The 24937-nt window shown below is 61.7% G+C and overlaps 1 protein-coding gene across 1 annotated transcript; it reads left to right on the top strand.

Moving 5' to 3' along the window:
* The first annotated feature begins 2064 nt into the window (after positions 1-2064).
* Positions 2065-24433, top strand: LOXL1 (lysyl oxidase like 1). The gene is made up of 7 exons (XM_055319862.1): positions 2065-3304; positions 15788-15896; positions 18558-18695; positions 19146-19302; positions 19847-19942; positions 21438-21553; positions 24096-24433. Exons 1-7 carry the CDS (start codon positions 2152-2154, stop codon positions 24100-24102), a joined length of 1776 nt encoding a protein of 591 aa, XP_055175837.1. The 5' UTR covers positions 2065-2151; the 3' UTR covers positions 24103-24433.
* The last annotated feature ends 504 nt before the right edge of the window (positions 24434-24937 follow it).

The following is a 24937-nucleotide window of genomic DNA, read 5'->3' as shown; positions in this document are numbered from 1 at the left end:
CCCCATCTCTGCCTGGCTCTAGAAGAGGGGTCCTGTCCTCTCCACTCTCAGCTGGTGGGGCTCCCCTACCTCGCAGCCATCCTCTGTCCTCCCTCCATCCTTCCTCTTCCCTCCCCCCTCCCTGACTGGGGGTACCCTGAGGCCTGTTTCCACTTCTCCTCCTCTCCAGGCGCTGCTGCCCATCTGGCTGGTTGGAGGGCCCTACGGGACACCAGGGATTCCAAGCAGCTGGGGCCGGCCCTGCAGGGGGCAGGCAGGAGGCTGCGAAGGCTTAACCCTCCAGGTCCCGGCCCCCAGTGAGCCTGGCTCTAACTCTGGCTCCTTGTAGGAGCCAAACGGGTGACTCCTGGCAGGAGTCCCGCCTGGGGTCTGAAACTTAACCCCACATGAGGTAACTGAGGGGCCTGTGTTGAAGGGTTGCCGGCAGGAGTCCCCTGAATGGAGCCTCACCCCGAGGCACAGTGCAATGGGTGAACAAATGCCAGCTGGCAAGGGTGAGGGCCAGGGCTCCAGGGTCCCCGCGGAATGTCCACTCTGGTTTGCTTCTCCCAGGTGGGCTCCAGGAGTCTCCAAAGCAGAGGGGAATCTGCAGAGGCCAAGTAAAGGGCAAGTTCTTCCTATGTGATGTAGAAGCACAGGAGGGAAATTTTTGCTCTCCAGTTCACGCATGAGCAAGGCTGGGGAAGGCAGCCCAGGGGAGGCAGTCAGAGGGTGACTCCTTGGGTGCCAAGGTTCAAACTTCTGGCACCCCTCCTATCCCTGCTGTCCTCGGAGAAGACAGAGAAACTCTCAAAGCACTCTTGGGGACCATCTGCCCGAATCCCCCATTGATCAGATGTGGCAACTGGATCAGAATGGAGAAGGGCCTTGCCCAAGACCCCCCCACCTACCCCCAGGGACTTCATCACAACAACAGGACCAGCCCTGGCTCTCCTGAATCCCCCTTCCTGCTGTTCTGTCAGCACTGGAGGCCTCCTCTGCTCCATCAAAGACAGCCCCTGAGTCGCATTTTACCCACGGGCACCCTCAGATTATTGCCAGGCTATGTCGACGAGAGAGAGAGAGAGAGAGAGAGAGAGAGAGAGAGAGAGAGAGAGAGAGAACAGAAACCTCATGCAATGCAATGCATGAGAAACTGACCTCTCCCGTGACTTCACAAGTTCTGTTGGGCACAGGGGCACACCCCGGTCTACACCCCGTTCTACAGGGGCTCACCCCGTTCTACAGACCAGGAGAGGAAGGCCAAGAGGTGTGCCGGGAGGGGGGAAAAGCTGCCGCTCCAGCCCCTTTGTGCTCAGGCTTAAGGAACTGGGGTGCAGAATCAGGGGGAGGGGGGATTCGGCATGTCCCCAAGGAGGCCCATCAGGAGAGGAAGGCCAAGAGGTGTGCCGGGAGGGGTGAAAAGCTGACACTCCAGCCCCTTTGTGCTCAGGCCTAAGGAACTGGGGTCCAGAATCAGGGGGAGGGGGGATTCGGCATGTCCCCATCAACAAGAAGGGGGGTCTCTTAGGGCTGGCTTCGGGGGAAGGGGCGCTCGGGGAGTCCTGGGGGGGTGGCGGGGGTGAACAGGAGTTAGGGGCTCCTTCAGGGCCGGGGAAGCCAGTGCGGCCGAGCCCAGGGATGCTGAGCCCAAGGCAGGGGGAAATGGTCCCAGGGATGTCGAGGCGGCTCCGCCTGCCAGGGCCCCGCTGGAGGCCTCCCCGCCCCCGCCCCCCGCCCCGCCCCGCCCCCCGCTTCACCGCCTTGCTCGGGGGCAGGTCTGCGGCTTGGCTGCGCGCTCGCTGGGGCGGCGGGAGCCCGGCTCGAAGCCGGCGGGCCGTAGGGCCGCGCGGAGGAGGCCCCGGCGGGCGGCCCCGCGGCCTCGGCCTCCCCGCGCGCCCGGCCCCGGCTCGTTCCCGCGGCGCGGGCGGCAGGTGCGGGGAGCGGGAGCCCCTCTCCCGCCGAGAGCCCCGCGCCCCGGGCGCCGCCCCGCCCCGCCCCGCCCCGCCCCGCCCGCGGCCGCGCCATGCCGTCCCCGGAGGAGCCGCGCCGCCCGGGGCCCGGCCGGCATGGACTCAGCTAGAGCCGCGGCGGGCGGAGCGCCGAGCCGTCGTGCAGGCCGCGGGCAGAGGAGCGCGCGCCGCGCCGCGGGGGCTGTGCCGAGGGGCCGCCATGGGTGCCGGCGCGGGCGGCCGGCTGCGGGCCCTGCTGTGGGGCGCCTGCCTCTGCGCCCTGGCGCGCGGGCAGGAGGCGCGGCCCGGGCAGGGCGCGGCCGCGGGGCGCTGGCGGCAGCTGATCCGCTGGGAGAACAACGGGCAGGTGTACAGCCTGCTCAACTCGGGCTCCGAGTACGTGGCGCCCGGGCCGCCGCGCCCCGACGGTAGCTCGCGGCTGCTGCTGGCCGGCGCCCCCCAGGCCCCGGCGCGGCGCGGCCCCGGAGGCCTCCGGCGCAGGCAGGCCCCGCCGCACCCCGCGCACCCCGCGCACCCCCTGCAGCCCCTGCAGCCCCTGCAGCCCCTGCAGCCCCTGCAGCCCCTGCCCGGGCGCGCGGGCTCCGACACGGTGCGCGGCCAGGCGCGCCACCCCTTCGGCTTCGGCCAGGTGCCCGACAACTGGCGCGAGGTGGCGGTCGGGGACGGCGCGGGGCTGGCGCGGGTGCGCACGGCCGTGTCCCCGCCGCGCCACGCGGGCGCGGGCGCGGGCTCGTCGGTGGCGGCCTCGGCCTTCGCCGCCACCTACCGCCAGCAGCCCTCCTTCCCGCAGCCCTTCCCCCCGCCGCAGGCGCCCTTCGTCGGCCACTACGAGGCCTACGACCCCGGGTCGCGCAGCTACGACCAGGGCTACGTGTACTACCGCGGCGGCGCGGGGGGCGCGCTGGCGGCGGCGGCGGCGGCCTCGGCCTCGGCCTCCGCGGGGGGCGCCTACCCGTTCCCGCCGCGGCCGCGCTACGAGGACTACGGCGGCGGCGGCGAGGAGCCCCCCGAGCTCCCGCCGCAGGCCTTCTACCCCGGCCCCGAGCGGCCCTACGCGCCCCCGCCGCCCGCGCCCGCGCCCGACGGCCTGGACCGCCGCTACGCGCACAGCCTGTACCACGAGGCCGCCGGCCCCGAGCTCGCCGCCCCGGACGCGGGCCCCGCCGCGCCGCGCCGCGCCTGGCTCCCGCCCTACGCCCACGCCGAGCCGCAGCCGCCCTTCCGCGCGCCGGAGCCGCCCTACCTGCCGCTGCGCAGCTCGGACGCGCCCCCGCCCGGGGCCGAGCGGGCCGGCGCGCAGCAGGGGCGCCTCAGCGTGGGCAGCGTGTACCGGCCCAGCCCGAGCGGCCGCGGTGAGTACCCGCCCGGGACCCCCCCCCGCGCCCCCGCGGCCTCGGGGCCCCCAGGCCCGCGCGCACCCCTAGAGGCGGCACCTGGCCGGGCTTTGCGGGAGGAGGCCCCTGCACCTGCAGGTTGGGGTCAGCTGGGGACAAAGGGAAGGACGCTCTCCCCCTGCCTGCCCTCCTCCCTGGTTCCAACGGAGTAGGGGGGCATCTGCCACCCGCCCCCCTCCCTCCGCAGCGCCAGCCTCGCAGGGGTAAAGCTGGGTCTCGCTCGGGTGGGTCCGCTAAGGCCCCCCGGGGGGATGCCCCTGGACGTGCAGCAAAATCCCAGTCCCTAGCATCTGTGAGCTTGGCCCGCCGTGCGCAGGAGGTCAGGGAGGCACCTCGTGGCCCAGGCCGCAGTCCACACTAAACGACAGGACTTCCCTCGGGGAGCGGGGGGGGGGGGGGGGGGGGGGGACGACGGACACTGCCAGGGCCAGGCTGGCCAAGCTAGCGAGCGAGGCACCGACCCCGGGCGCAAAATTTAAGGCGGATGTCAAAAAAAAGCTCAGGGATCAAGGAAAGTGACATGCTAATGCCTCTTGGGTCAAAAATCATGCAGACGCCTAAGAAAAATCTGTGATGAACAGAGTAGTATCCCGCTTTCAAGCAGAATTAGTAACCGAGCCCCGCCGAGCCGTATGGGGGCCAGAGGCGGACTGATCCTGTATTTATTTGAAATGTTGAGTATTTTGTTCCGTCACAGATTTTTCTGGCCACCGATTCTGAGTTTTAAAAAGTGTTGCTGCAAATACTACTTCTCTTGGCTACTGGTTTTTATTTTATTATTATTATTATTATTATTTACTTTTGGGTGCCCAGGCCCATACCTGCTCAGCTCGCTCCTCTCACTGTAGTCCTGGTGCTCCGGGGAGAGCCCCAGGAGGGAGCTGGAGACAGGCCTCCCTCTGGCGTTTTCATTTTCAGCGGGAGAGAGGGTGGGGATGGATGCGAAACTGTGACTTGTCTTGGGAAGGCCCAAGCCATCCCTACGGGAGAGCCCCTGTGAAGCGGCAGCTTTCCTCCGGGTGGACAGCTCCACACATGCTGTGGCAGACAGGCTTCCGTGCTGAGGGCCCCCGAGTGGCCTGGCCAAGGCTAGGTGGCTATTGCAAGTCCAAAGTCAGCTTCGATCGGGGTTTTCCGTTGAGCCCCTTCGGGCTGCAGTCACTGCCCCAGTTCTGTGCTCCACGCCAAGGTTGCTGTGCCAGGCGTACCAGGTGAGGGCTGAGCCCGGCAGGGCCCAGGGGGTACAGGCACAGCACCCCCAGCCTTTGCTCCTGTGCCTGTGTTCGCTCAGGAACTGCTGCCTTGTCTCTAGCCACACTGACCTGGGTGAGAGGCTGCTGCTTGGGGGTGGGGGTGGGGGAGGGCTGCTGGAACCCAAGGCTAGGGGAGAGGTGTGTCCCCACTGGTAGCACCCACTCCCTCACATCCATGGCATAGCACTCAAGTTGGGTGCTGAATCCCACTTGGAGAACCTGCAGGGGCGCAGGACAGGAGCTAGATGTTGGGGGGGGGGCCTGCTGTGCTGTGATGAAGCATGCGTCCTCCTGCCCACTGGCCTCCCCCACATCTGGGCCTCCAAGAGATTTGCTCTTTTGGGGGTGCTAAAAGCTGGGCATCGTCCGCTCCTTGGAGGAGAGGGCAACCCATATATGGGGTGCTAAGCTTTCGTGAGGCTTTTCTTAGGATACTCGACCTCAAAGTGGGGCTCAGTCAGAAGGGCATGGGAGAAATCTGAGGCCTCCAATGCCCCAGCACTCTGGCAGAGCTAGGCCTGGGACTCAGCACCTGCGTTCCAAGCCAGTGGGTTCAGGCCCTCTTGGCCTGACAGTTCTTAAAGTTCAGAGGCGACCGGCCAGGGCAAGGCCACGTCTGGAGTGGGGGTGCTCGGGGCTTATCGGTGTCTCTGGTCTTGCCCCTGAGCCCCACCGTTCATTTGGGGTTAAAGGCATTTTTGCTGTTGCTGGTAAGCATCAGATCCGGCCCCTGGTCTGGGAGAGGCATAGCAAAGGGGACACCTCAGTGCTGTGATGGGGCAGGCCTGCGGGGCATGAGGCGCGGGAGCCCAGATAAGGGGCCTCCCCAGGTGGGGGCTGGCGGCCCAGAGAGGACTTCCCAGAGGAGGAGGGATCTGTGCGTTGCTGCAGGTGATGACCATCGGCACCCTCCAGGTGCTCCTTCCCCTGGTCATGGAGGGGATGGGGTGGGAGGCGGGAGGGAGCATGGGGGTGCAGGCTAGTTTGGGGCCCACAGAGAGACCAGAGAAGGAGCAGTACTTTCTCCCCCATCATTGATTTCCCCTTCCCACCCTGCTAGGCTCAGACCATGGAAAATCCCCGTTAAGAGAGGGCCAAGCCTTGTGCTTGAGCTCAGACCCCCAGGCCCGGTGTGGGAGTCCAAGGCAGATTCTCTGGGACTGACCTCATTCCTCCTGGCCACACACCCAGGGTTCTGAGGCTGGGTGCTGGCAGCCCATGTGTGTGGGCGTGGACGTGTCCTCACAACACCAAACACATGTGCGCTCCGCCCACGTCCCTTCATGTTTGGGCAGTTTCCAAGCGTCTGTCCAGAGCCCGGTTTATTCCTCTGGCGCCTGCACCTTCTCCCTCCCACCCAGGGCTGGGGCTGCCCAGGCCTCCTGCAATACCACTGTCTCCAGCTCTGCAACTTGTAACTGGAGAGAAGACCAGGAAACAGAGGCCCAGAGAGGGTCACATACTTTGCCTGGCTCTCAGCAAATTCGGGCCGACGCCTGCAGCGTGGCCCACGGCTTCCAGGCCTAGGGGAGGCCTAGCTGCGCCCCCTGCACTGTGCCTCTCCCTCTGCCGTGGCCAGCCCTCCCCTCCCCGCCTCCCCACTCCACGGCCTCAGCTTCTCTGAGCTGGTGGTCTTTGGACTAAGAGGACTACTGGTCCCCGAAGACCACAGCTCTTCCCCCAGGCTCCCTCTCCTAGCCCCGGCCTGCTTCACCGGCGCTGGCAACCCCGTGGAAAGTAACATGGAGCGGCCTCGCTGGCCATTCTCCCAGGGCATCGCTGATGGCTGTGCCAGCCTTCCCTGGCCTGGTCCTGCGTCCCCGTCCTCCCACGGCCAATCAGAGCCCAGGACGAAGCCCTGGCTGCCTCCCCCCTGCTCCCCTGCTCCCAGCCTCTCCCCGGCCAGTCCCTCTACATGTGGGGCAGATAAAGCCTTGCAGTGCTGGCCGTATTACTCTCCTGCTCAAGAAAGTTCTGTAGCTCCCGAAGGCCTTCACCACAAAACAAACGCCTTAGCCTACTGCTCTGGAAGCAGAGGCACCTCCTTCTCTTCCTCCCCCGTCTCACCCCTCCACAGCCTCATGGGAACCAGGCTGCTCCCCGGCCTGGATGTTTCACCTCCGTGCACACCCAGCAGTGTTCCCAGCACACTCCCGTCTCCATCTAGCCGCTGCACCCAAGAAGCCAGATAGGACCCCCTAGTCCCTGAGAGCAGCCCTGGCTCCCTGGCTCCGTCTCTGTGCCTGAGCTAGCCCCTGAGCCCCTCCTCCCCTTCTCCAGGTAACCTCCCTGCCGCCACAGGGCTTAGAGTAGATGCAGGGAAGGACAGGAGCCGGCCTCTCCCCAAAAAGTGTCCAGAGTTCCAGCCCCAAGGCGGGATTAGAGTAACGAGCCAGCCCTGATGACCCTGGGAGGACCCACAAGCCACCTGCCTGTGAGCAGGATGGGGCAGGCTGAGCACCTCAGCCTCCTCCAGCAGCTCCCCAGGCTTCAGTTTCCCCAGCTGCAACCGGGGGAGGGGGGATGACACTAGCATTTATGGGCACTTTGCACATCACCGCCCTTAATTCCCGCCGCAGCCCCATGAGCTGCTCCTGTCTTTGGTCCCATCTCATAGATAAGGTGACAGGCACAGCCTCTTGGTGGTGAAACCAGGTGGTGTGTCTGCATGACCTCCGATGCGGAGTTCTGACACCAGCAGAATTTTGTTTGACTTTCTGTATTCTTGCTTGTCCTACGCACCTCATTTAGTGACTCCTTCATTTGGTAACTAAACAGGTACTTGACCGTCTGCTATGTTCCAGGCACTGGTTATGACAGGGTGAGATGGGACTGAGGATCTGTGAGGCTTTGGAAGCAAAGAGTCCCTTCCCAGTGGGATGTTTGCAAAGACTTGCCATTCTCACGCCAGACTCCAGAACATTTATGTCAGAAGCCCTCAGCATGCTTCCTAAGTGTCTTCCTTTCTTCCTGGAGCTGACGAGTCACTTAATCCCCAGGGCAACCCTAGGTACTGTTTATCATCCCTGTTTTGCAGATGAGTAAACTGAGACCCCCAGAGGTTAAATGACTTGTCCAAGGTCACCTCGCTGGTGAGTGGTAGAGCCAGAATCACAACCCGGCCTCCCTTCTTCCTTCCCTGACATTGTCTTGGCTACTCCTTCAGAAGGAAATGGGAGTCTTCAGGCCGAGGAAACTGTCTTAAAGGGTCAGACCAGTTGTGGAGACAGAGGGACCTGGGTCCCCTTCCTGCTCCCCTGTTTGGCAGTCGAAGGTCACTAGTGTCGGAACAAGCCAGGGTCCCTGGCAACTTCATCACAGGCAGACTTCCTGTCTCCTCTGTTATCTGGTTGCAGAGCCACATCCTCTCTCCCCTGGTCTCAAGCTGCACCATCCCTGCAAAAAGAGACGGCTCCTGTCTTAAATAATAGTCATGGAAGTTGGCATTTCTCAAACACCAACCGTGCACCCGATGCTCTGCTAAGCACAGGATTTCTGTTTCCTCTTGTGCCCCCAGCAGCCCCGGGAGGTAGTTGGTCCTGAGGCCCCGGCGGGGCGGGGAGCCAGGACGCCCCTCTGTCCTGCTGGACCGCCCCAGCCTCTCGCTCCCGCTCCTCAGGGACTGGGTGGCTCCTTGCTTCTCTCAGGCCTAAACCCCCTGGAAAACCAGAATTTGGACTTTTGCCCTGAGTTCGCAGGCCCCACAGGCCTTTGGGGTAGTAGCACCAGGCTGTTGCCACCCTCCACCCAGGAGTTCTGGCCTCTTGTCCCCCCTCCTCCCTCTCTCCTAACCCTAGGGGTCCCCATCTCAGCGCCCTCTCCTCTCCGAAGGGGCGCGTGCATGCATGCACAAGCGCGCGCGCGCACACACACACACACACACACACACACACTGCGCCAGTAGCCCCAGCCTGAGTCCATCCCACTCCTGTCCGAGCCAAGAACACATGGAAAACTCCCCAGGGCCCTGCTGGAATGGCAGGAGAGGAGGGGGAGGAGGCGGGTGGTCCGCGCAGGCAGCCCACACCTGCTTCCAATTCCCGTGCCGGGCATTCCTGTGGAGCGGCAATGGCTCAGCCAGGCCGTCGGCTCGGCCGGAAGGCGAGGCCAGGTCTGGTCCCCCCCTGCTCTGACCTAACAGCCTCCTTGCCACAGGCAGCTGGACCCAGAGGGCCTTTCTGTGTGGATTCCCAATTACCGGGCGGCGCCAGGCCTGGGTCCCTGCCCCCACCCCCCTTGCTTGATGGGCACTCAGGAACCGGGCCTTTCAGTGTCACCTAGCAATGGGCTGGTGCTGGTGTCAGGACGCCTGAGCAGGAAGGGACTCGGGTCCCAGGGGTCTTTGCCATCAAAGCCCCAGGAAACAACCCGCCCTTCCTCCTGCTTGCAGACCAACTGCAACCATGGGTTTTCCAACCCCAAAGCTAATCCTTTTTCAAAAGAAAGGCCTTTTGGAATCCGCCTCAGCCTTTGCTTGATAATGAAGTCTGCTCACTCAGGCAGAGGCCACCAGACCCTGCGGGTTTTCGCGCCTGTGCGTGCCAGGGCACACAGGTGCCAGGCCCCAAGCTGCACACATACAGGTCAGGGAGGCCCCAGACCCAGGCCTGTCCTCCCCCAAAGTCTTGGCCCGGCAGCCAGAAAACAGGTTACAGGTTTCAGGAGCCTAAGCGCCCACCACCAGCTCACCGGCCTCTCTCCCACCTGCTTTGCCCCCATAGTTGGCGGGGCAGGCAAAGGGCAGTCCCTCCCACCCCCTGGGGCTCTCCTCTGGTTGAGGAGAAGAGATGGCATCTCCTGAGGAAAATCACCCACTCCAGAACTATTGAGGGCCTTACTGCTTGCCAGGTGCAGTCTAGAGTGGAGTATTAGGGGGAAGAGACAAAACCCTTCCTTTGCGGACATTGTATTTTCCTGCCTAAACATAATAAATGGGGAAATGACAATGTGGCAAAGATGGTGGGAAAATAGAGGTAACTAGAAATCTGGCGTGGATGGGGAGGGACAAGGAGAAGGCTGCAAAGGTGGTTAAGGTAGGCCTCACGAAGGGGACATTTGGGCAGAGAGGAGGCCAATGAGTGAGGCAGGCAACAATCAGGATGAGCATTCCAGGAAGGGGAAATCGCCAGTGCCTAGGCCCTGAGGCAGGGATTCCCTGGGGGTTTCAAATGTATTCAGGTCTGGTTAGAACAGAGCAGAACTTGAGCTAGGGGTGTGATAGGAGGCAGGCCAGAGAGGCAGCAGGCCCTTAGAGGCCACTAGGAGGACTTTGGCTTTTCCTCTCCCAGCGTTGGGGAGCTACTGCAGGCTTCGAGCTGAGCAGTGACATTTGAACAGGGTCCCTGACTGTATGCCGGGATGGGCAGCGAGGAGGCAGGCGGGAGACAGAGAGGAGGCTGGTACAGAGACACAGGCAGGGGTGACAGCGCCGCGCAGGGCGCTAACAACGGAGGTGGTGAGAAGTCCGATTCAGGATCTCTTCTGGAGATGGAGCTGTGATGGGATTTCCTGATGGCTTGGACGTGGAGTGTAAGAGGAAGACAGGTCAGGCGTACCACGAAGGTTTGTGGCCTGTGCAGCTGGAAGGAGACAGGTGCCCTGAGCTGAGATGGGAAGGCAGTGGGCTGAGCAGGTTTTGTAAGAAAGATGAAAGTTTGAGTCACTGGGAAGGGCCTGAGGGGCTGGGAGGGACCCAGGGGACAGAAGCAGCCACAGAGGCTTCTGGAGGTATGGGCCGGGGCACGGGGAACAGAGGGCAACGGGTTCGGGGGCTGTGTTCACAGCGAGGGGAAGAGCGCAAGGGAGTGAGGGAGCAAGGGGGCAGCAGACGGGCTGAGCCAGAGCCGAGGGTGGCTGACCCCCCCCCCAAAAGGTTCAGCCCAGCCGGCTTCCTGGGCAGCCTCTCAGCTGAACAAACACTCCCAGATCCCCTGCTCAGAGTCGGGGCCTAAAGACTGGACCCTGCAGGGCTCCGTGTGTGTGTGTGTGTGTGTGTGTGTGTGTGTGTGTGTGTGTGTAAGTGTAAGCAATTCCAAGGAATTCCAAGACCAGGCCCCGTGGCATCAGACCAGGACAGAAGAGGTCTGGTGGGCAGTCCCGGGCCTGGCCGCCTGGCCTCCTGGCTGCTCACAGCTCCTTTGCCTGGGCTGGGGGCGCCCCTTCATGGCAGAACCAGCAAATCCCGCAGCCGCCTCGTCACACAGGTGCGGGCCAGCCCTGACAATTCAATGTCCTGATGAGATGAGGATTTCCCGGGGCTCAGCCGTCAGCTCCCACCCTGGAGGCCCCGTCAGCTCCTCGCGATGCAGGGCGAGCCGTGAGCTCTCCGCTTTCCCAGCCTCGCTGCTGAGCCAGGACGTCCCGCCCCACACATCTCTCCCAGGCCACCACCGGTTTCTGCTGGGCACTGTGTATCCTCCAGCCCCAGGCTCAAGAGATTAGGGCTATTTTGCATTCCACTTCTGGAGCTGGAGGCCTGGGGAGGATAGAGTTCAAAGGAGCCGAGGTTTATGGAACCCACAGGAAGGGGGAAGCCAGGAGGGGAACAGGTGAGGCGTGGGCAGGTGACCAGGAGGTAACCACAGGCCCTCTGCCCCGGTGGCCTCCTGGAGCCGCTGAGAGGGAGGAAGCAGTGTTTTCCTGGAGCAGGAAGGATTTAGGTCAGACAGCTGGAGGATTGCCGGGCTGCTGAAGTATCTTCTGTAGAGGTTCTAAGAGGTCCTGGGCTCTTGCCTGAGGCTAGGGAACAGACTGAGTAGCTCCTGAAAAGTATTTTCATCTCCAAATGTTTTTGGAGCCACAGAAGTGCTCGTGGGCAGGTGAGTGTTCTCTCTCTGGCATCCAGATGGGGAAACTGAGCCTAAGAACACTGGGGAGGTTGGATGAGATGGAGTCTTTCCCGGAGAAGGCCCCAGCCGGGTCCTGCCTGGGAGGAGGAAGATAGGCCTCGGGCCACAGGCTGACATGTGGGCCAGCCTGGGGTGGGGAACGGGGCAGCTCCTGAGCCCCTTATGAAGGGGCCCTGGGTTCCCACCCCCCCACCCCGAGGAAGCTCCAGGGGTGGAGCCGGAATACAGACTGCCTTGGTTCTGTGTCTTCCAGGCCTGGAGGGTCTGATGGGGCCCCCCTCCAAGGCTGCCTGCAGAATGGCCCTGGGACCCGATTCACTTATGCTGGGAGCAGCCTGTTTTCAGCCATCCCAGGGGCCTTTACTGCCCGCTGCCTCCAACCCTGGCCTAGACTATACAGCCTGGATCCCTGTGTGCCCAACCCCCATGGTTAGCACTTTGTTTCTGGGGAAGAGTGCCCCCCAATAATGGTTACTTGGCTCTGACATTAAGGTTACAGTTCATTCAGTCTCTGCATGTAGAGAAATGTGGGGTCTCTGGGAGACGTTCTCATTGGAACCCACTTTATAAGAGTCTCCAGTGCCAGGTCCCAGGGCTGGATGATGCCATATATTCTGGATAAAAGATTCTAACCCCTCCTCAAAATTACAGCCCCACAACGGGGAGTTCTCCTGGCCTTCTGAGTAAGCCTTACCCTCTCTTGGGGGGGGGGGTGGTCTTCCTCTTAAAATGCATGCTTCCTGGGTTGGGGGATGAGCACATGATGCAGCTGTAGGTGCACTTCATGTAACATGGGCCTGGAGGGCCTGGTCCTAACCCTTAACCCCTAAGCCAGAAACCGCAAACCAATCCCCTATCCCTACATTTGCAAGCCCCTGTCCAAGTCTTCCCTTGAAGGCAGGGAGGGTGCCCTTCTACCAACACATGGGCTAACCCCCGATTCCCAGCCCCCTGGGGCTGAGAGCCCAAGCCTGGGGCCCCCGCTGTGGATGGAATACCTCCTAGGAGAGCAGGTGGAGGAGGAGGCATTGTTCCTTCCCTGAGAAGCCCACCACCTGAGGGAGGGGCCTGCAGTTCCCAGGGGCCTCTGCAGGGGATCCCCTCCTCTAATGGGGTAAGGGGGGCCCAGCCTGAGCTTCCAGGGCTACTGTCTTTTCCAGCGACTTCCCCCAGTGTGACAGAGGTGGAGCATGGCCATGGGGAGCCATTTAGGGGACTCCTGTGATGGTCAGAGAGAACAGAACAAAGAAAATAAAATCATGCCAGGAGTGATTCCATTTAGGTTCTAGAAAAGGCATAATTATCTACAGTGATTAAGAAGCAGATCAGTGATTACCTGGGGTGGTGGAGGGGGAAAGGGGGATTTACCAGGAAGGACAGGAGGGAACTTTCAGGGATGGTGGAAACAATACGTAGCTTGATGGTGGTGATAGTCACATCGCGTATATTATTTGTCAAAACTTAAAGTGTATGCCTTAAGTCTGAATTTGTCTGTGTGTAGATTATACTTCCAAAAAGTTCATTTTTATAAAAAGAGTCTTAAAGGGAGTCCTAGGAGGGCGTGGGGAGCCTCGCCTAGGGCTGCCCTGACTCCCTGTGTAACATGGGCAAATTCATCACCCTCTCTGAGCCCTGGTCCCTCCAGCACCTCGTGTACCCTCGTGCCTCCTACGGGACAGGATGCAAAGCGCACTCCATGGTTGGAACAGAAAAGTATCAAGCCACTAATTATTAAAGAAACCTAGCAGACAGGCCCATGTGACAGGGCAGTCCGTCAGCCCCAAAGCCTGGCGAGTTGCTCGCTAAGGGGGGGTGGGGGGGCCTGGTTCTTGCCCTCAGGGAGTGCAGAGTCTGGGGGGAATTAACCCAGGTAAATAAGACGAGATCTAATTCTAAATCCGTACAGATCTAGTGGTGAGACCGAAGCCTGTGTGACCTGGAATGTCGCTACCAGTCAGGGAGGACTTCCTGGAATAGGGGTGAACCTGAGATTCCTCAGCAGTAAGAGGAAGGTGGTCATCTATGGCCAGGGCCTGGACCCCCGTTGTGAGGGACAGCTCTGAGGGGTTCTGTCGCTGGTTGTCCTCCAGAACCCCTACGTGTAGATGCTGCAGATACCCAAACCCACCCACTCCGTTACAATAAAAAGGATTAATGAGGTCAAAGCAATTCCTTAAAAACAGTTCTGTTTTTTTTAAAGTTTTTATTTATTTATTCATGAGAGACACACAGAGAGAGGCAGAGACACAGGCAGAGGGAGAAGCAGGCTCCATGCAGGGAGCCCGACGTGGGACTCGATCCTGGGTCTCCAGGATCCCGCCCCAGGCTGAAGGCGGCGCTAAGCCACTGAGCCACCCGGGGTGCCCCAAAACTGTTTTAAGTACAAAGGTTTTGGTACATAATTTGGAGACCGTGAATTTGAGGTTCAGAGTTGTTGATAGGTAAAAAAAAAGCCTTTAGTATGTCTGGCCTCATGTAGGACCAGGGTCAGGGCTCAGTCATGGGCCCGAAGTACCTCTCGCCTCTTTCGCAGCTGGTTCTCCTAACTTCCCTGGACGGCACAGCCGGCTCATAGAATGGCCTAGAGAGGAAGGGTTGGGCCAGAAAAGCTTTGAGGAGCCATCTGTGCATTGTTTATTGAAACCGGGCCTGGGGTGGGGAGGCAGGCCGGCTGGTGCCAAATAACTGGGTCTCATGAGGCTTCAGGCCCAGCTAATCCACCCCCACACGTTGCTGCGGGAAAGGCGCTTTGATGATGGGGAAAGGGACCTACCGGTCCTTTCTTCCTCCCCTCCCCCCACCAGAGGCTTCCGGGGGACCAGAGGGGGAGAACCAGCTTGGCAGCGAGGTGCACCTCGCTTTGAGGGCCCAGGGATCCCTGGGGAAATGACTGCAGGCATTCCTGGAGTTTGAGTAATGGGACCTAGGCTGGCCAAGACGGCCCCCCTCAGCCAGGAGCCACCTCATCCTCACCCACCCTTGTGCTCCAAGCTTCCTCTTCATTCCGAGTAGGTGACATCACATTGGCGGCCTGGACCAGGCTCCCGCGTGGGGCCAAGGCCCCGGGGCCAGGGCGAGCTGAGCTGGGGTCTCGGAGCCCAGAGGATGCGCGTGTGTGAGGGTCAGCCTCACTTTGGGGACCTGAAAACAGAGCAGAGGGTTTGGGGAGCAAGAAGAGGGGCTGGAATACTGCCTGTGTGACTCCCTGCCCGCACCTCACTTGGCCCCCAAGAACCAAGGGCTTGAAAGAAATTGAAAAGCAACCTGTGGCCTCATGTCCTCGCTTAACGGCCAGAATCCCTGAGGCCTGAGGACGAGGGGACAGAGAGGCTCCAGGCTCGCTCACCCGGGAGTCCGTGGCCACACGGGGGGAGAGCCCAGGGCTCTGGAGGCCCCTGCCCACCTACCAACCTGCGCGGCCAGCAGCCAGATTAGATGGTTCCAGTGCAGAGAGGGTCTGGACACCTGAGTTTGGTTTTTGCTGATTCCTAATACCTGTTCCCTGGGGCCAGCTGATGCACAGAGACCGGGGAGGGGCAGGATGGCCAGGGCGCTGGCCCCTAGCGTGGCCTGGGGAGCAGGTGACCGCAGGGTCTGAGCAGACTCCGGGCCTCTCAGCTTGGAGGCGAGAGGAGGCAGCCAGGGGAGGGTGTGATCAGGTGTGGGGGCTGCTGGCAAGAAGAAAGGAATTCTGCCCTGTCAGCAGCCCGTGCTACGGATGTTTCCCTGCTGCCCTTCCCTTCCTGCCCGCCCCGCTTGTGCCAACCAACATTCACCTGGCTCTGCCCGTGAGGTCTCCAGGATCCACTTGGGGCCAGAGCCCAGGGCTCTCCCGGTGGTTCGGGAAGCATGCTGGCTGCAGAGGGCATCTGGGGGCTGGCGCCCAGAAGCCTGGGGAACGAGGACATGGAGGGAGTGCCCAGGCCAGGAAACCACTTGGTTCACGCAGCCCTGCCTCCAGGCCCCTGTTCATGCTGCTCGCCCCGCCAAGCATACCCTTCCCCCTTCGCTGGCTTTCCAGACTCCACCCTGCCTCCCAGACCTCGCTCGTGTCCCAGCTCCTCCAGGGGGGCCTCCGAGGCCCCCGCAGCACGGAGCTCCAGGAGTGGGCCCCTGCTCCCCAAGCCACCCGGCCCACACCTGAGCCCAGAGGGAATAGTTGTCCCTATTCCCCTCGCTCGGGTGAGGAGGCTTCTTGGGGGAGGCGACAGCCTGTGTAGAGGAAGGAGGGTGGCGGAGGGTGGTTGAGGTCGGGGAGATCTCTGGGCATTAGCCGCGGCCAGCCTGACGCCCCTCGAAGCCAACTCTTTCCCCCTCCCCCGTCTCTCCTCCATCTCCAGGTCTCCCTGACTTGGTCCCGGACCCCAACTACGTGCAAGCATCCACTTATGTGCAGAGAGCCCATCTCTACTCCCTGCGCTGTGCTGCGGAGGAGAAGTGTCTGGCCAGGTAAGGGGCAGAGGATGAAGTATGGAATGTGGGGACAGTGTCTGGGAGTCCCCCAGAGCCCGTGCTCATGCCAGCCAGGCTGCCTCCAAGCCGAGTGACCCTGCCCTCTTCGCCTGGGAGTCTCGGCTGCCCCCGGGGAGCCAGGAGGGGAAGGCAACAGGCAAGCTTTTCCGTACAGGTTACTATACAGGGAACCTCACTGTGGCGTTTAATCTTCACACCAGCCCTTTGCAGGCAGGCAATTGAGGAGCAGAGAGGAGCTAAGGCCTTCCCACCCTGAGCTGCCCCCAGGAGAAGGTGCTCCCACAAGGACCCAGGGAAGCTCAGTGGGGGAACGAGCCATCGGGACAGAGGGCAGGTGTAGCTCTCCAGCAGGGCAGGGGGCACCGGGACTGAGAGGCCTTGGGTATGTGCGGCAATCGGGACGGGAAGGAGACCAGTTGGCAAGACCGCGGGAAGGGAGCGGGAGCGAGGCCAGCTCTGCTTTATCCCTAGGCGACAGTGCCTCCTGCAGAGCTTGCTTCGGAATTGATTAACCTCGCATATTCTGTTCAGATGCATATGCTTTTGGGACATCTCCCTGTGCTCAAAGAATTAGAGATTACATCGTCCTGCCTCATTTGTGGACATCCCTCCACGTTGGAGAGCAATTACTTGCTGGCTTTTTTTTTTTTAATTCTTTATTTACTTTTACTTTTCAGTATCTGGGAAGCCCTCTGGAATCTCAACATTTCCCCACCAAGCCCCTCAGAGTAGCTCCCTGCAAGGCATTGTCTATCCCTAACAGGACAGGGCGCTTGCACCAGAATGTAGCTTTGCTCACTGCGTCCTTGGCTCAGAGTGCCTTGCCCTGATCGTGGGTAACCAAAGCCGTGGAAAGTGAGACCGCAGATAAGGGGGTGCAGCGAAGTACTCAGTAGGCCTGCGCATCCAGTTCTCGCGTCTCAGTTGTCCCTGGAACAGAGCATCATGGTCGTGTCCCCGCTACAATCCCTCCAGCAGGGAGCACCTCACGGCCTCCATGGCAGGCCACCGAGGCTGAATTTTGAGGGGTGTGAGTCAAAGCCAGAATACGGCCCCATCTTTATGGAGCATCTTGTGCGGATGGGCTGGAGAGGGGAGGCAGCCCGCCCAGGTCCTGGGCCACTGGGGAGTGGCCCCTCAGGCACCCCGATGACAGGAGCCAGCCGCAGGGAGCGGGCCAAGAGCTGGCTCCCAGGCTGGAGCTGTCGGGGGAGGTCAGAGGAGGAGAGGGCAGTGGCGGGGCCGGGCCCCCAAGATCACCGAGAGTCCGGAGCGCGTGGGCTGGGCTGAGCCCAGACGAGGGGAGGGCACCCCGCCAAGTCTCCCCACGAGTCTGCGGCCAGCTGGGCCCAGACCTCAGGCCCTGACGGGTTCCCACGGTGTGCGGAGCCGAACAGAAGGGCAGGATTTGACTGAACAGGGGGAAGGAGGATGTTTTGCTCCAGCCCAGACCCAGACAGATTCCAAGCCTCCCCCAGACTAGGCCAAGGGCCTTACGTCCTGGCAGCCGACACTGCCTGTTGTGCAGACGTCCTCAGAGAGAGCTAATCCCTACAGCTGGCCGCCTGCTGCCTCTGGCTTCAGGACCCAGACCGTAGTGAGTGCCAGGGAAGTGCCCCTGAGGCCGGCCAGGACAGCTGTCGGCATCCTCTGCGGAAGGGGAGTTCAGGCTGCTCCCCGACGTGCGCGTGCGTGTGTCTCCCCTCGCTGCTGCCCCTCGCTCCTCTCTCCCTCCCTTCCTCTTCTCACAGAGCCCGTCTCAGTTGGGAAAGAGGGGTCAGCAAGGACACTGGGAGCAGGCGGTCTGCAGCAGGCCCGTGAGCCCTGAACAGGCAAGGGCAGCTTGCTGACCCTGCTGCCATGCAGTCAGGGAAAGGTGGCCTGGTCCTACCGACCCCGTTCAGGGGGCATGTGGTGTCGGGCTGGGCCACATGGATGAATTCAGCCACTATGACCTGCTGGATACAGCCACAGGCCACACATTGTGTTCACCCATTGAGTTCACAAGCAGTCAAGACTTGTCTCAGTGAGGCAATCAGGGCAGACTTCCTGGAGGAGGAAACGAGTTAGACCTAGGAGGCTGGGTGAGATCTGGATCAAATGAACTGCTTGGGCACAGTATGGATTACCAGGGCTGAAGTCGGCTTGAGAAACAGTGTTCGAAGCCAGAACCCCCGGACGGAAGGGAGGGACACTGGAGAGCCCAAGCCTGTTTCTTGGGCCCACACCTGAGACATGGCGTACTTTGGTCAACCGTCTGGGCTCCATCCAGAGGAGGGGCCGCTTGTCCAGAATCTCCTGGATAGGGGCAGGGCCACTTCTGAAAAGCCCTCCGAAGATTTTGCTATGTCCCCACGCCCCAAGGCCATCCCCAGCTGAGAATCACCTGCAGGTGTGACTGTCCTTGTTTGGCCAGATGCCACTTTGGAAAGACCTCACTGGTAGCTGCCAGCACCTGGTGGAGGCCACAAGGGAGGGGACAGCCAAGTCCGTGTGCTCAGGAGGGACGGGGAGGGGCCTGAGCTTTGGCCACCGTACCGAGAGTCCGTTGTGAGGCTCTTCAGGCACAAGTGGGCCCATTCTGGGCATCGGTGTCACAGTCCCCGGCCTCACTCTTCTCCCCACCTGTCCCTGCAGCACAGCCTATGCCCCCGAGGCCACCGACTACGACGTGCGGGTGCTGCTGCGCTTCCCCCAGCGCGTGAAGAACCAGGGCACCGCGGACTTCCTCCCGAACCGGCCGCGGCACACCTGGGAGTGGCACAGCTGCCACCAGTGAGTGGGGCCCCTCCTGTGGGCCCAGGACCTCGGGGCCTGAGCTCCTCCCGCCGGGAGTGCTCTGGGAGGAGCAGGTGCTGCTGGGGCACCTGTGAGGTATTTTGTGCCACGGATCCAGCACTAGGGCGAGAGTCCCTTAGCAAAAGCTAGACTGCAGGACGCTCGGTCTTACGGGATTGAAATGCCTAGAGTACAGGAAATTGCCCAAGGGAGGCTAGCACAGGTGGGAGCCCAGAAAAGAAATGTGGGGTCCTTGGGAGGTGCTCCCCCAGGGTGACTTGGCTAGGTGGGGAGCACCAGAGACAGCGCTCTGGGGGACCCAGGGGACCACAGAGCCCCGGGAGCCCACGGGGGATGGGAGGCCGTGCCACAGCAGGCTCACCAGGGCCAGCTCAGGAACCCAGGGGTGACTCGGCCCCCTTCTCTCCTCGTGTCCTCTGCCCCCAGACATTACCACAGCATGGATGAGTTCAGCCACTATGACCTGCTGGATGCAGCCACAGGCAAGAAGGTGGCCGAGGGCCACAAGGCCAGCTTCTGCCTGGAGGACAGCACGTGTGACTTCGGCAACCTCAAGCGCTACGCCTGCACCTCTCACACACAGGTGCGGCCCGGGAGAGGGCGGGGGCGGGCACTCGGGAGCACCAGGAGGGAGCCCTGCCCAGGGGAGCACTGAGGAGCCCCACGGCTCCTGGCCCCTCAGCCCAGTGGGAGCCAGGGTCTTCTCATCAGCCCCCAGACCACCACGGGCCCTGGGGGACTGCTCACACATCCCTCCCACCCCCCAGCGCAGGCCCCTTCCTGCGTGGCTCCCAGGCGTGGCTGCCCATGGAAAGAAAGGAACGTTCCAACGAAGTCTAGATGGCACAGTGTTCTGCTGCCCATTTGTCCACCCAGATCCCCCTTTTCTGGCGGTCGGTCCGGGCATCCACAGAGTGGATCTCTTGATCCATTCCTCCAGCCCACTCTCCCGGCATCCCCCTCGTCCAGGCCCACCCACCTGGCTGCTCTGCACCCCTATTTTCTCTCTGGTGCATCCACCCAGCTGGCTTAAGGAGGGAGGCAGGAGGGGCACAGACTGCTGGCGTGGCCCTGGGCGGCTGGGGAGTGCACAGCACCGCAGCCTGGACCCCTGTCCCTCCTCCCAGGGCCTGAGCCCAGGCTGCTATGACACTTACAACGCGGACATCGACTGCCAGTGGATTGACATAACGGACGTGCAGCCCGGGAACTACATCCTCAAGGTGGGCCTCCTGGTCTGGGGTGCTCCCTCCTGCTGCTCCTGTTGCTCGGGCTCTGTGTTCCTGCCCCTGCCGTAAATGCTCCAGCCTCTAGGGCCCTCGCTTCCCCAGCTGCTGAGCACAGGCGCCGTCCTGGACCTCACGGGGAGCTCTCCTCTTCCCGTTGGAGGCTCTGGGTCTCAGGCAGGTAGAGCCTCTCTGGCCACAAAGACAAGCAGGAACCTTTGGCCCAGGTGTGGTGATGGAGGAGGTAGTGAGACTGTCTTCCCTAGGTGACTTAGAAAGCTGTGCGGGCACCCACGCTCCCCCGCCGTGCCACCCGCAGGCAGGGGAGGCTTCGTGCCATCTGGAAGAGGGTGCTGGTGCTCTCTGAGAGAGGCCCCTGCAAAGCCAAGGGCTCCTGTGACCGAGTCCCCTCTGGCCTGAACCGCTTCTCCAGTATGCTCACCCCAATGCCACTTCCCTTGGGAAAAAGGAGAAAAGCATGTTCAGGACACACAGCCCAGTGTGGTACCTCCACGCAGGCTGCGCACGGCCTCACCAGGGGCCCTCAGATTGCTGCCTCCTCCTCCTCCGCACAAAGCAAGGGCCGGGAACCATGGTGCTGGGCGCCCTGGGCCCGCCGCTGCACGCCAGAGAGAAGCAAAGACTGAGCAGTGAGCGGTGAAGCCAGGCTGGGGCGGCCCTTTAACCTGCCTGAACATGGCCCGCCGGCAAAGCTGCATTCAGAACGCACAACCCGGACGCCCCCGGTTTCAGCCCCGTCCCTGGAGCCTCCCAGTGAGCTCGGCGGCCAGGGGCCAGGGTTGCCGGGGGTATTCTTTTCCTTCCCTTGTGCATCCACTCGCCAGACCTGTACAAAGGCCCCTCTGGGTTCCAGGCACCAGGGATTCAGGCCACATAAGTCCTGCACAATTCCTGCCCGTGGGGAGTGTGAAGGATTTAGAAGGGACACGTTCTTCGGTGTTCTGCAAGTGTGAGCCGGGTGTGGCCCACCCCAGTGAGGCACCCCCCCTCGCCAGTTAGTCCAGCATTGAAGGTTACACCTGGGCCATCATCTCAGTGAGAGTCCGGCATCTCGGGCACCAGGGCAGGGGAGGCCACCTGGCAGCCGGCAGCCCTGCCTCGGCTCCTCTCGACGGACGTGTGGCGAGAGGGTCCCAGCTTCAGACCCGGGAAACCAGGCTTCGGGTCCCCGTGCATCCCTCGTTCACCACTGGGGCAGTGATTCAGCCTCTCTGACCCTGAGCACCCCGCAGGCCCCAGCTGGCCTGGGCTCGGGCTCTGGGGAAGCTTCCCTTCTTCCGATAAGATCTGGTGACGTGTTTTGTTGACTACAGGCTGTATCTCTGGATCAGTGTATCTCTGTCTCCGTAGCTCTTGGTCTCAAGTGGTCTTTCTCCGTTTCCCAGCCTCCTCCATGTCTGTCTGCACCCCCACCACCCTCCCTGCTGACCAGGTGAGGTGTGGCCCCCTGACCGGATCCCTTCCTCCTCAGGTCCACGTGAACCCGAAGTATATAGTCTTGGAGTCTGACTTCACCAACAATGTGGTGCGTTGCAACATCCACTACACAGGTCGCTATGTTTCTACCACAAACTGCAAAATTGTCCAGTGAGTGCTCACCCACCACCTTCCCTGCCCCAGCCCCTTTCCTACCTGGGGAGCAGGGCGGCGGGGGGGGGGGGGGGCGGTGTACCAACCACCCACCGCGCCTGCACCCTGGGCTGCAGTCAGGCCCAGTCCACAGCCAAGCAGGTGGAGCCCCATCCGTGCCAGCCTCAAGCCGAGTGCTCCCAGGGGGGCTCTGGCCACGGGGTGTGGACCTGGGGCTAGATTGTGTGGCTCCCTAAGCGTTCTCAAATGGGAACCAGCAGGAAGCAGCATAGTTGGGTGGGGGGAGGTCTGCAGCCTGGTTCTCCGCCTTCTTCGCTCTGGAACATTGGGCAGGTCGCCTCACCTCTCTGAACTACTTTTCTCAACAACAAATTAGGCCCTTCCCACGTAGGCTTGTGAGGTTAAAAGATCAAGGCCTGATGTCTGGTGTTGGAGAAGCCTTCCTGGTGGTGCTCAGGGAATGGCAGCTGTGTCTCTGTCAAATCAATTGAATTAAACAGTCCCAGATTAGCCCTGATTCTGGTTGGAATGAGCTGTCACCAGTGCCTGGGCCCAGCTGTGCAAGCAGCTGAAGAACTCTGGGCCAGGCCTTTGGCACACAGCTCTAGGGCAGGGCCCTCAGGTGCCGTGTCCCACGCTGCCTGTCTTCAGTCTGTCTCCTGATTTCCCACATGAAGTACTTGCGGGGGGACCCTTTGAGTTGCTCAAAGCAAGTCTTTTCCATTTAAAACAAAAACAAAGCAAAACAGGAGTAGTCTTAGACTTCAGTCCATCAGCTGCGGGACAAATGACAGAGATTTCAGGGCTCGGAGAAACAAAAGCATATGCTTAGGAATGATTGACAGGTATGAAGTTTAGCCTGTGACCAGGCTCAGGGCTCAGTGTGTGTCCAGGGTTGGGGCTCAGTGTGTGACCAGGCTCAGGGCTCAGTGTGTGTCTGGGGTCGGGGCTCAGTGTGTGACCAGGCTCAGGGCTCAGCATGTGTCCAGGGTCGGGGCTCAGTGTGTGACCAGGCTCAGGGCTCAGTGTGTGTCTGGGGTCGGGGCTCAGCATGTGACCAGGCTCAGGGCTCAGTGTGTGTCTGGGGTCGGGGCTCAGCATGTGACCAGGCTCAGGGCTCAGTGTGTGTCTGGGGTCGGGGCTCAGTGTGTGACCAGGGTCGGGGCTCAGTGTGTGCCGGGGGGGTGGGGGCTCTGTGTGTGACAGGGTCAGGACTCAGTATGTGACCAGGCTTGAGATTCCGTGTGTGTTGGGAGGGGATGGGGGGAGATCCGTGTGTGACCAAGGTCAGAGCTCAGTGTATGTCCAGGGTCGGGGTTCAGTGTGTGTCCAGGGTCAGGGCTCAGGTGACTAGGCTCATGGCTCAGTGTGTGACCAGGATCAGGGCTCTGTGTGTGACCAGGCTCAGGGCTCAGCATGTGTCCAGGGTCGGGGCTCAGTGTGTGACCAGGGTCAGAGCTCAGTGTGTGTCCAGGATTAAGACTCCACGTGTGATCAGAGTCAGGACCCACTTAGAGACCGCCCTTTCATCCTCAGCTGCCCCCACTAAGCTAACTGCTCACACACCACACACACACCCCACCACTACTACCACCCTCTGTATATTGAAAATGAGAACAGCAGCCTCTAATCTAGAAATTAGATTCCTCATAAATCGAATTTGATCAGAATTGTCCAGGTCACAGAATACGTCTAAAACAACTGACTCCTGCCCCATCCCTGGCAACTTGGCTCTTTTTAGGTCTGAGTTTCTAACCTCCCTCCTCAGGGCCTGTCTCATTCAGCCATTCCCAATTCAGGGGTCACCTAAATGGTAGAGGGTTTCTGGGAAGCAATTCTGTGGAAGGAGAAGGAGGAAGGAAAGGGGCACACGGCAAAAAGGGGGCCGGGGGTGTGCACAGAGGCAGGGAACCACGTCCCTCTCTTGCCCATCCCGCCCATGCACGAGCGAGGCCCCCCGACAGGCCGGGCGGAGAAGCAGCCCCGTGCCCCCTCTGGTCCCCTGGGGCCTGCGGGCCAGGGAAGGCGGAGGCCCTTCTTTCCAGGCCCTTTACATAAGTGCTTGGAAAGGCTCAATCAAGACTTATTAGAGCGTCTCTGGTACCCTGACCGCAGGCGGGCAGCCGGGCCAGCGCACAGGAAGCTGGATGCAGTGTTCCCAGAAAGGCCACGGGACTGACGCCTGTGGCTTTCGATCATATTTCTGAAGAGGAGGAAGGAAGGCTTTTTTTAAAAGCACTGAGTTAGAAAAAACAAGAAAGTGTTTCCAGACAGTAGCAGCTCTGCTAATGGCCTGGAAGACAGGGGGCCAGGGGAAAGGGTGGTGCTGAGACGGCCCCTGCGTGCGTGGCTGAGGCCGGGACACCCCTCTCCTGGAGGCTGGGGCTGGGGGCTCCTCCACAGCCTGCCCTCCCTCCATCTGGGATCTGGGTTCGGGAAGGGCATCCCTCCGCCGGCGACACGGTGGCCAGCCTTGTCTGGGCTGCATGAGGGGCCTGCCCCAGAGCCCGCCACTGACCCACTCTCTTTCTTTCCTTAGATCCTGATCTTGCCGAGGAGGGACAGACGGCCAATCTCCCCCACTTCCAAAGCCGGCCTGGCTCCCCAGGAAGCCTCCCGCCAGGCCCGACCTGGCCCAAGGGGCCCAGCCCCCACCCCAGGCAGGGGCAGCTGGAAGCCACAGGCATCCCTCCCTGCCGGCCTCAGGGAGCAAGCGCAGACCGAAACCACAGGGATTCCGGATGCCAGGCCCAATTTTGTACTTAACTCTTCTCTACAACGTTGTTTTGTCGGTTGTTGGTTTTTATTTTTTATATTTTGGCCATATCACAGAGCAAGATCGCCCAGGCCTGGGCTGAATAAAACAAGGTTTTTCTACCCTGTGGTTCTGCGCTGTGGCCTGCCGCCGGGGCTGGCCAGGGCTGGGTCAGGCTCAGGGGCCGTCCTTGGGCCGCCTCCTTCCCCTGGCAGAATGGTGGGGGGACAGCCACCACCACTACTCGACCAGGGGGCCCCCAGCCCTGCTGGGAAACCCCGAGGTTTATCCCAAGGCCAAGCCCACTGGGTGACAAGGGGCCCCGCGTCCCGTGGGCGGGGGGCGAGGCAGGGTGGGGGGGGCAGCTCTAGCCCTTCACCCCTGCCCAGTCTCCCCCACCTGCCCTCCTCCTGCACCGACTCTGCCGGCCACCCCCGCTTCACTTGCAGCCTGAGAGCCTCCCGATGCCGGGCCTGCGCTGGGCCTGCGGTCGGGCTTGCTGTCCGGAGCTCACATGGTGCTCCCCACAGCTGGTGCTCCCCGCAGCTGGCGACACAGGCCTGGGGGGGTGGCGGAGCCTTTGCTGCAGCGTCTCCCGGGAAGGGAAGCGCAGGCATCTGCCTGAG

This window comes from Nyctereutes procyonoides, unplaced genomic scaffold (assembly GCF_905146905.1).
Source record: "Nyctereutes procyonoides isolate TBG_1078 unplaced genomic scaffold, NYPRO_anot_genome, whole genome shotgun sequence".
Lineage (NCBI taxonomy): Eukaryota > Metazoa > Chordata > Mammalia > Carnivora > Canidae > Nyctereutes > Nyctereutes procyonoides.
The sequence above is the reverse complement of the archived record's forward strand: the minus strand, read 5'-3'. Positions and strand labels throughout refer to the sequence as shown.

Excerpts from the sequence above, each read along its gene's own strand:
- LOXL1 (XM_055319862.1), top strand. The coding sequence starts at position 2,152 with ATGGGTGCCGGCGCGGGCGGCCGGCTGCGGGCCCTGCTGTGGGGCGCC. Across the intron at positions 3,305-15,787 it reads GCCCAGCCCGAGCGGCCGCG|GTCTCCCTGACTTGGTCCCG; the intron begins GTGAGTACCCGC and ends CTCCATCTCCAG. Across the intron at positions 19,943-21,437 it reads CCGGGAACTACATCCTCAAG|GTCCACGTGAACCCGAAGTA; the intron begins GTGGGCCTCCTG and ends CTTCCTCCTCAG.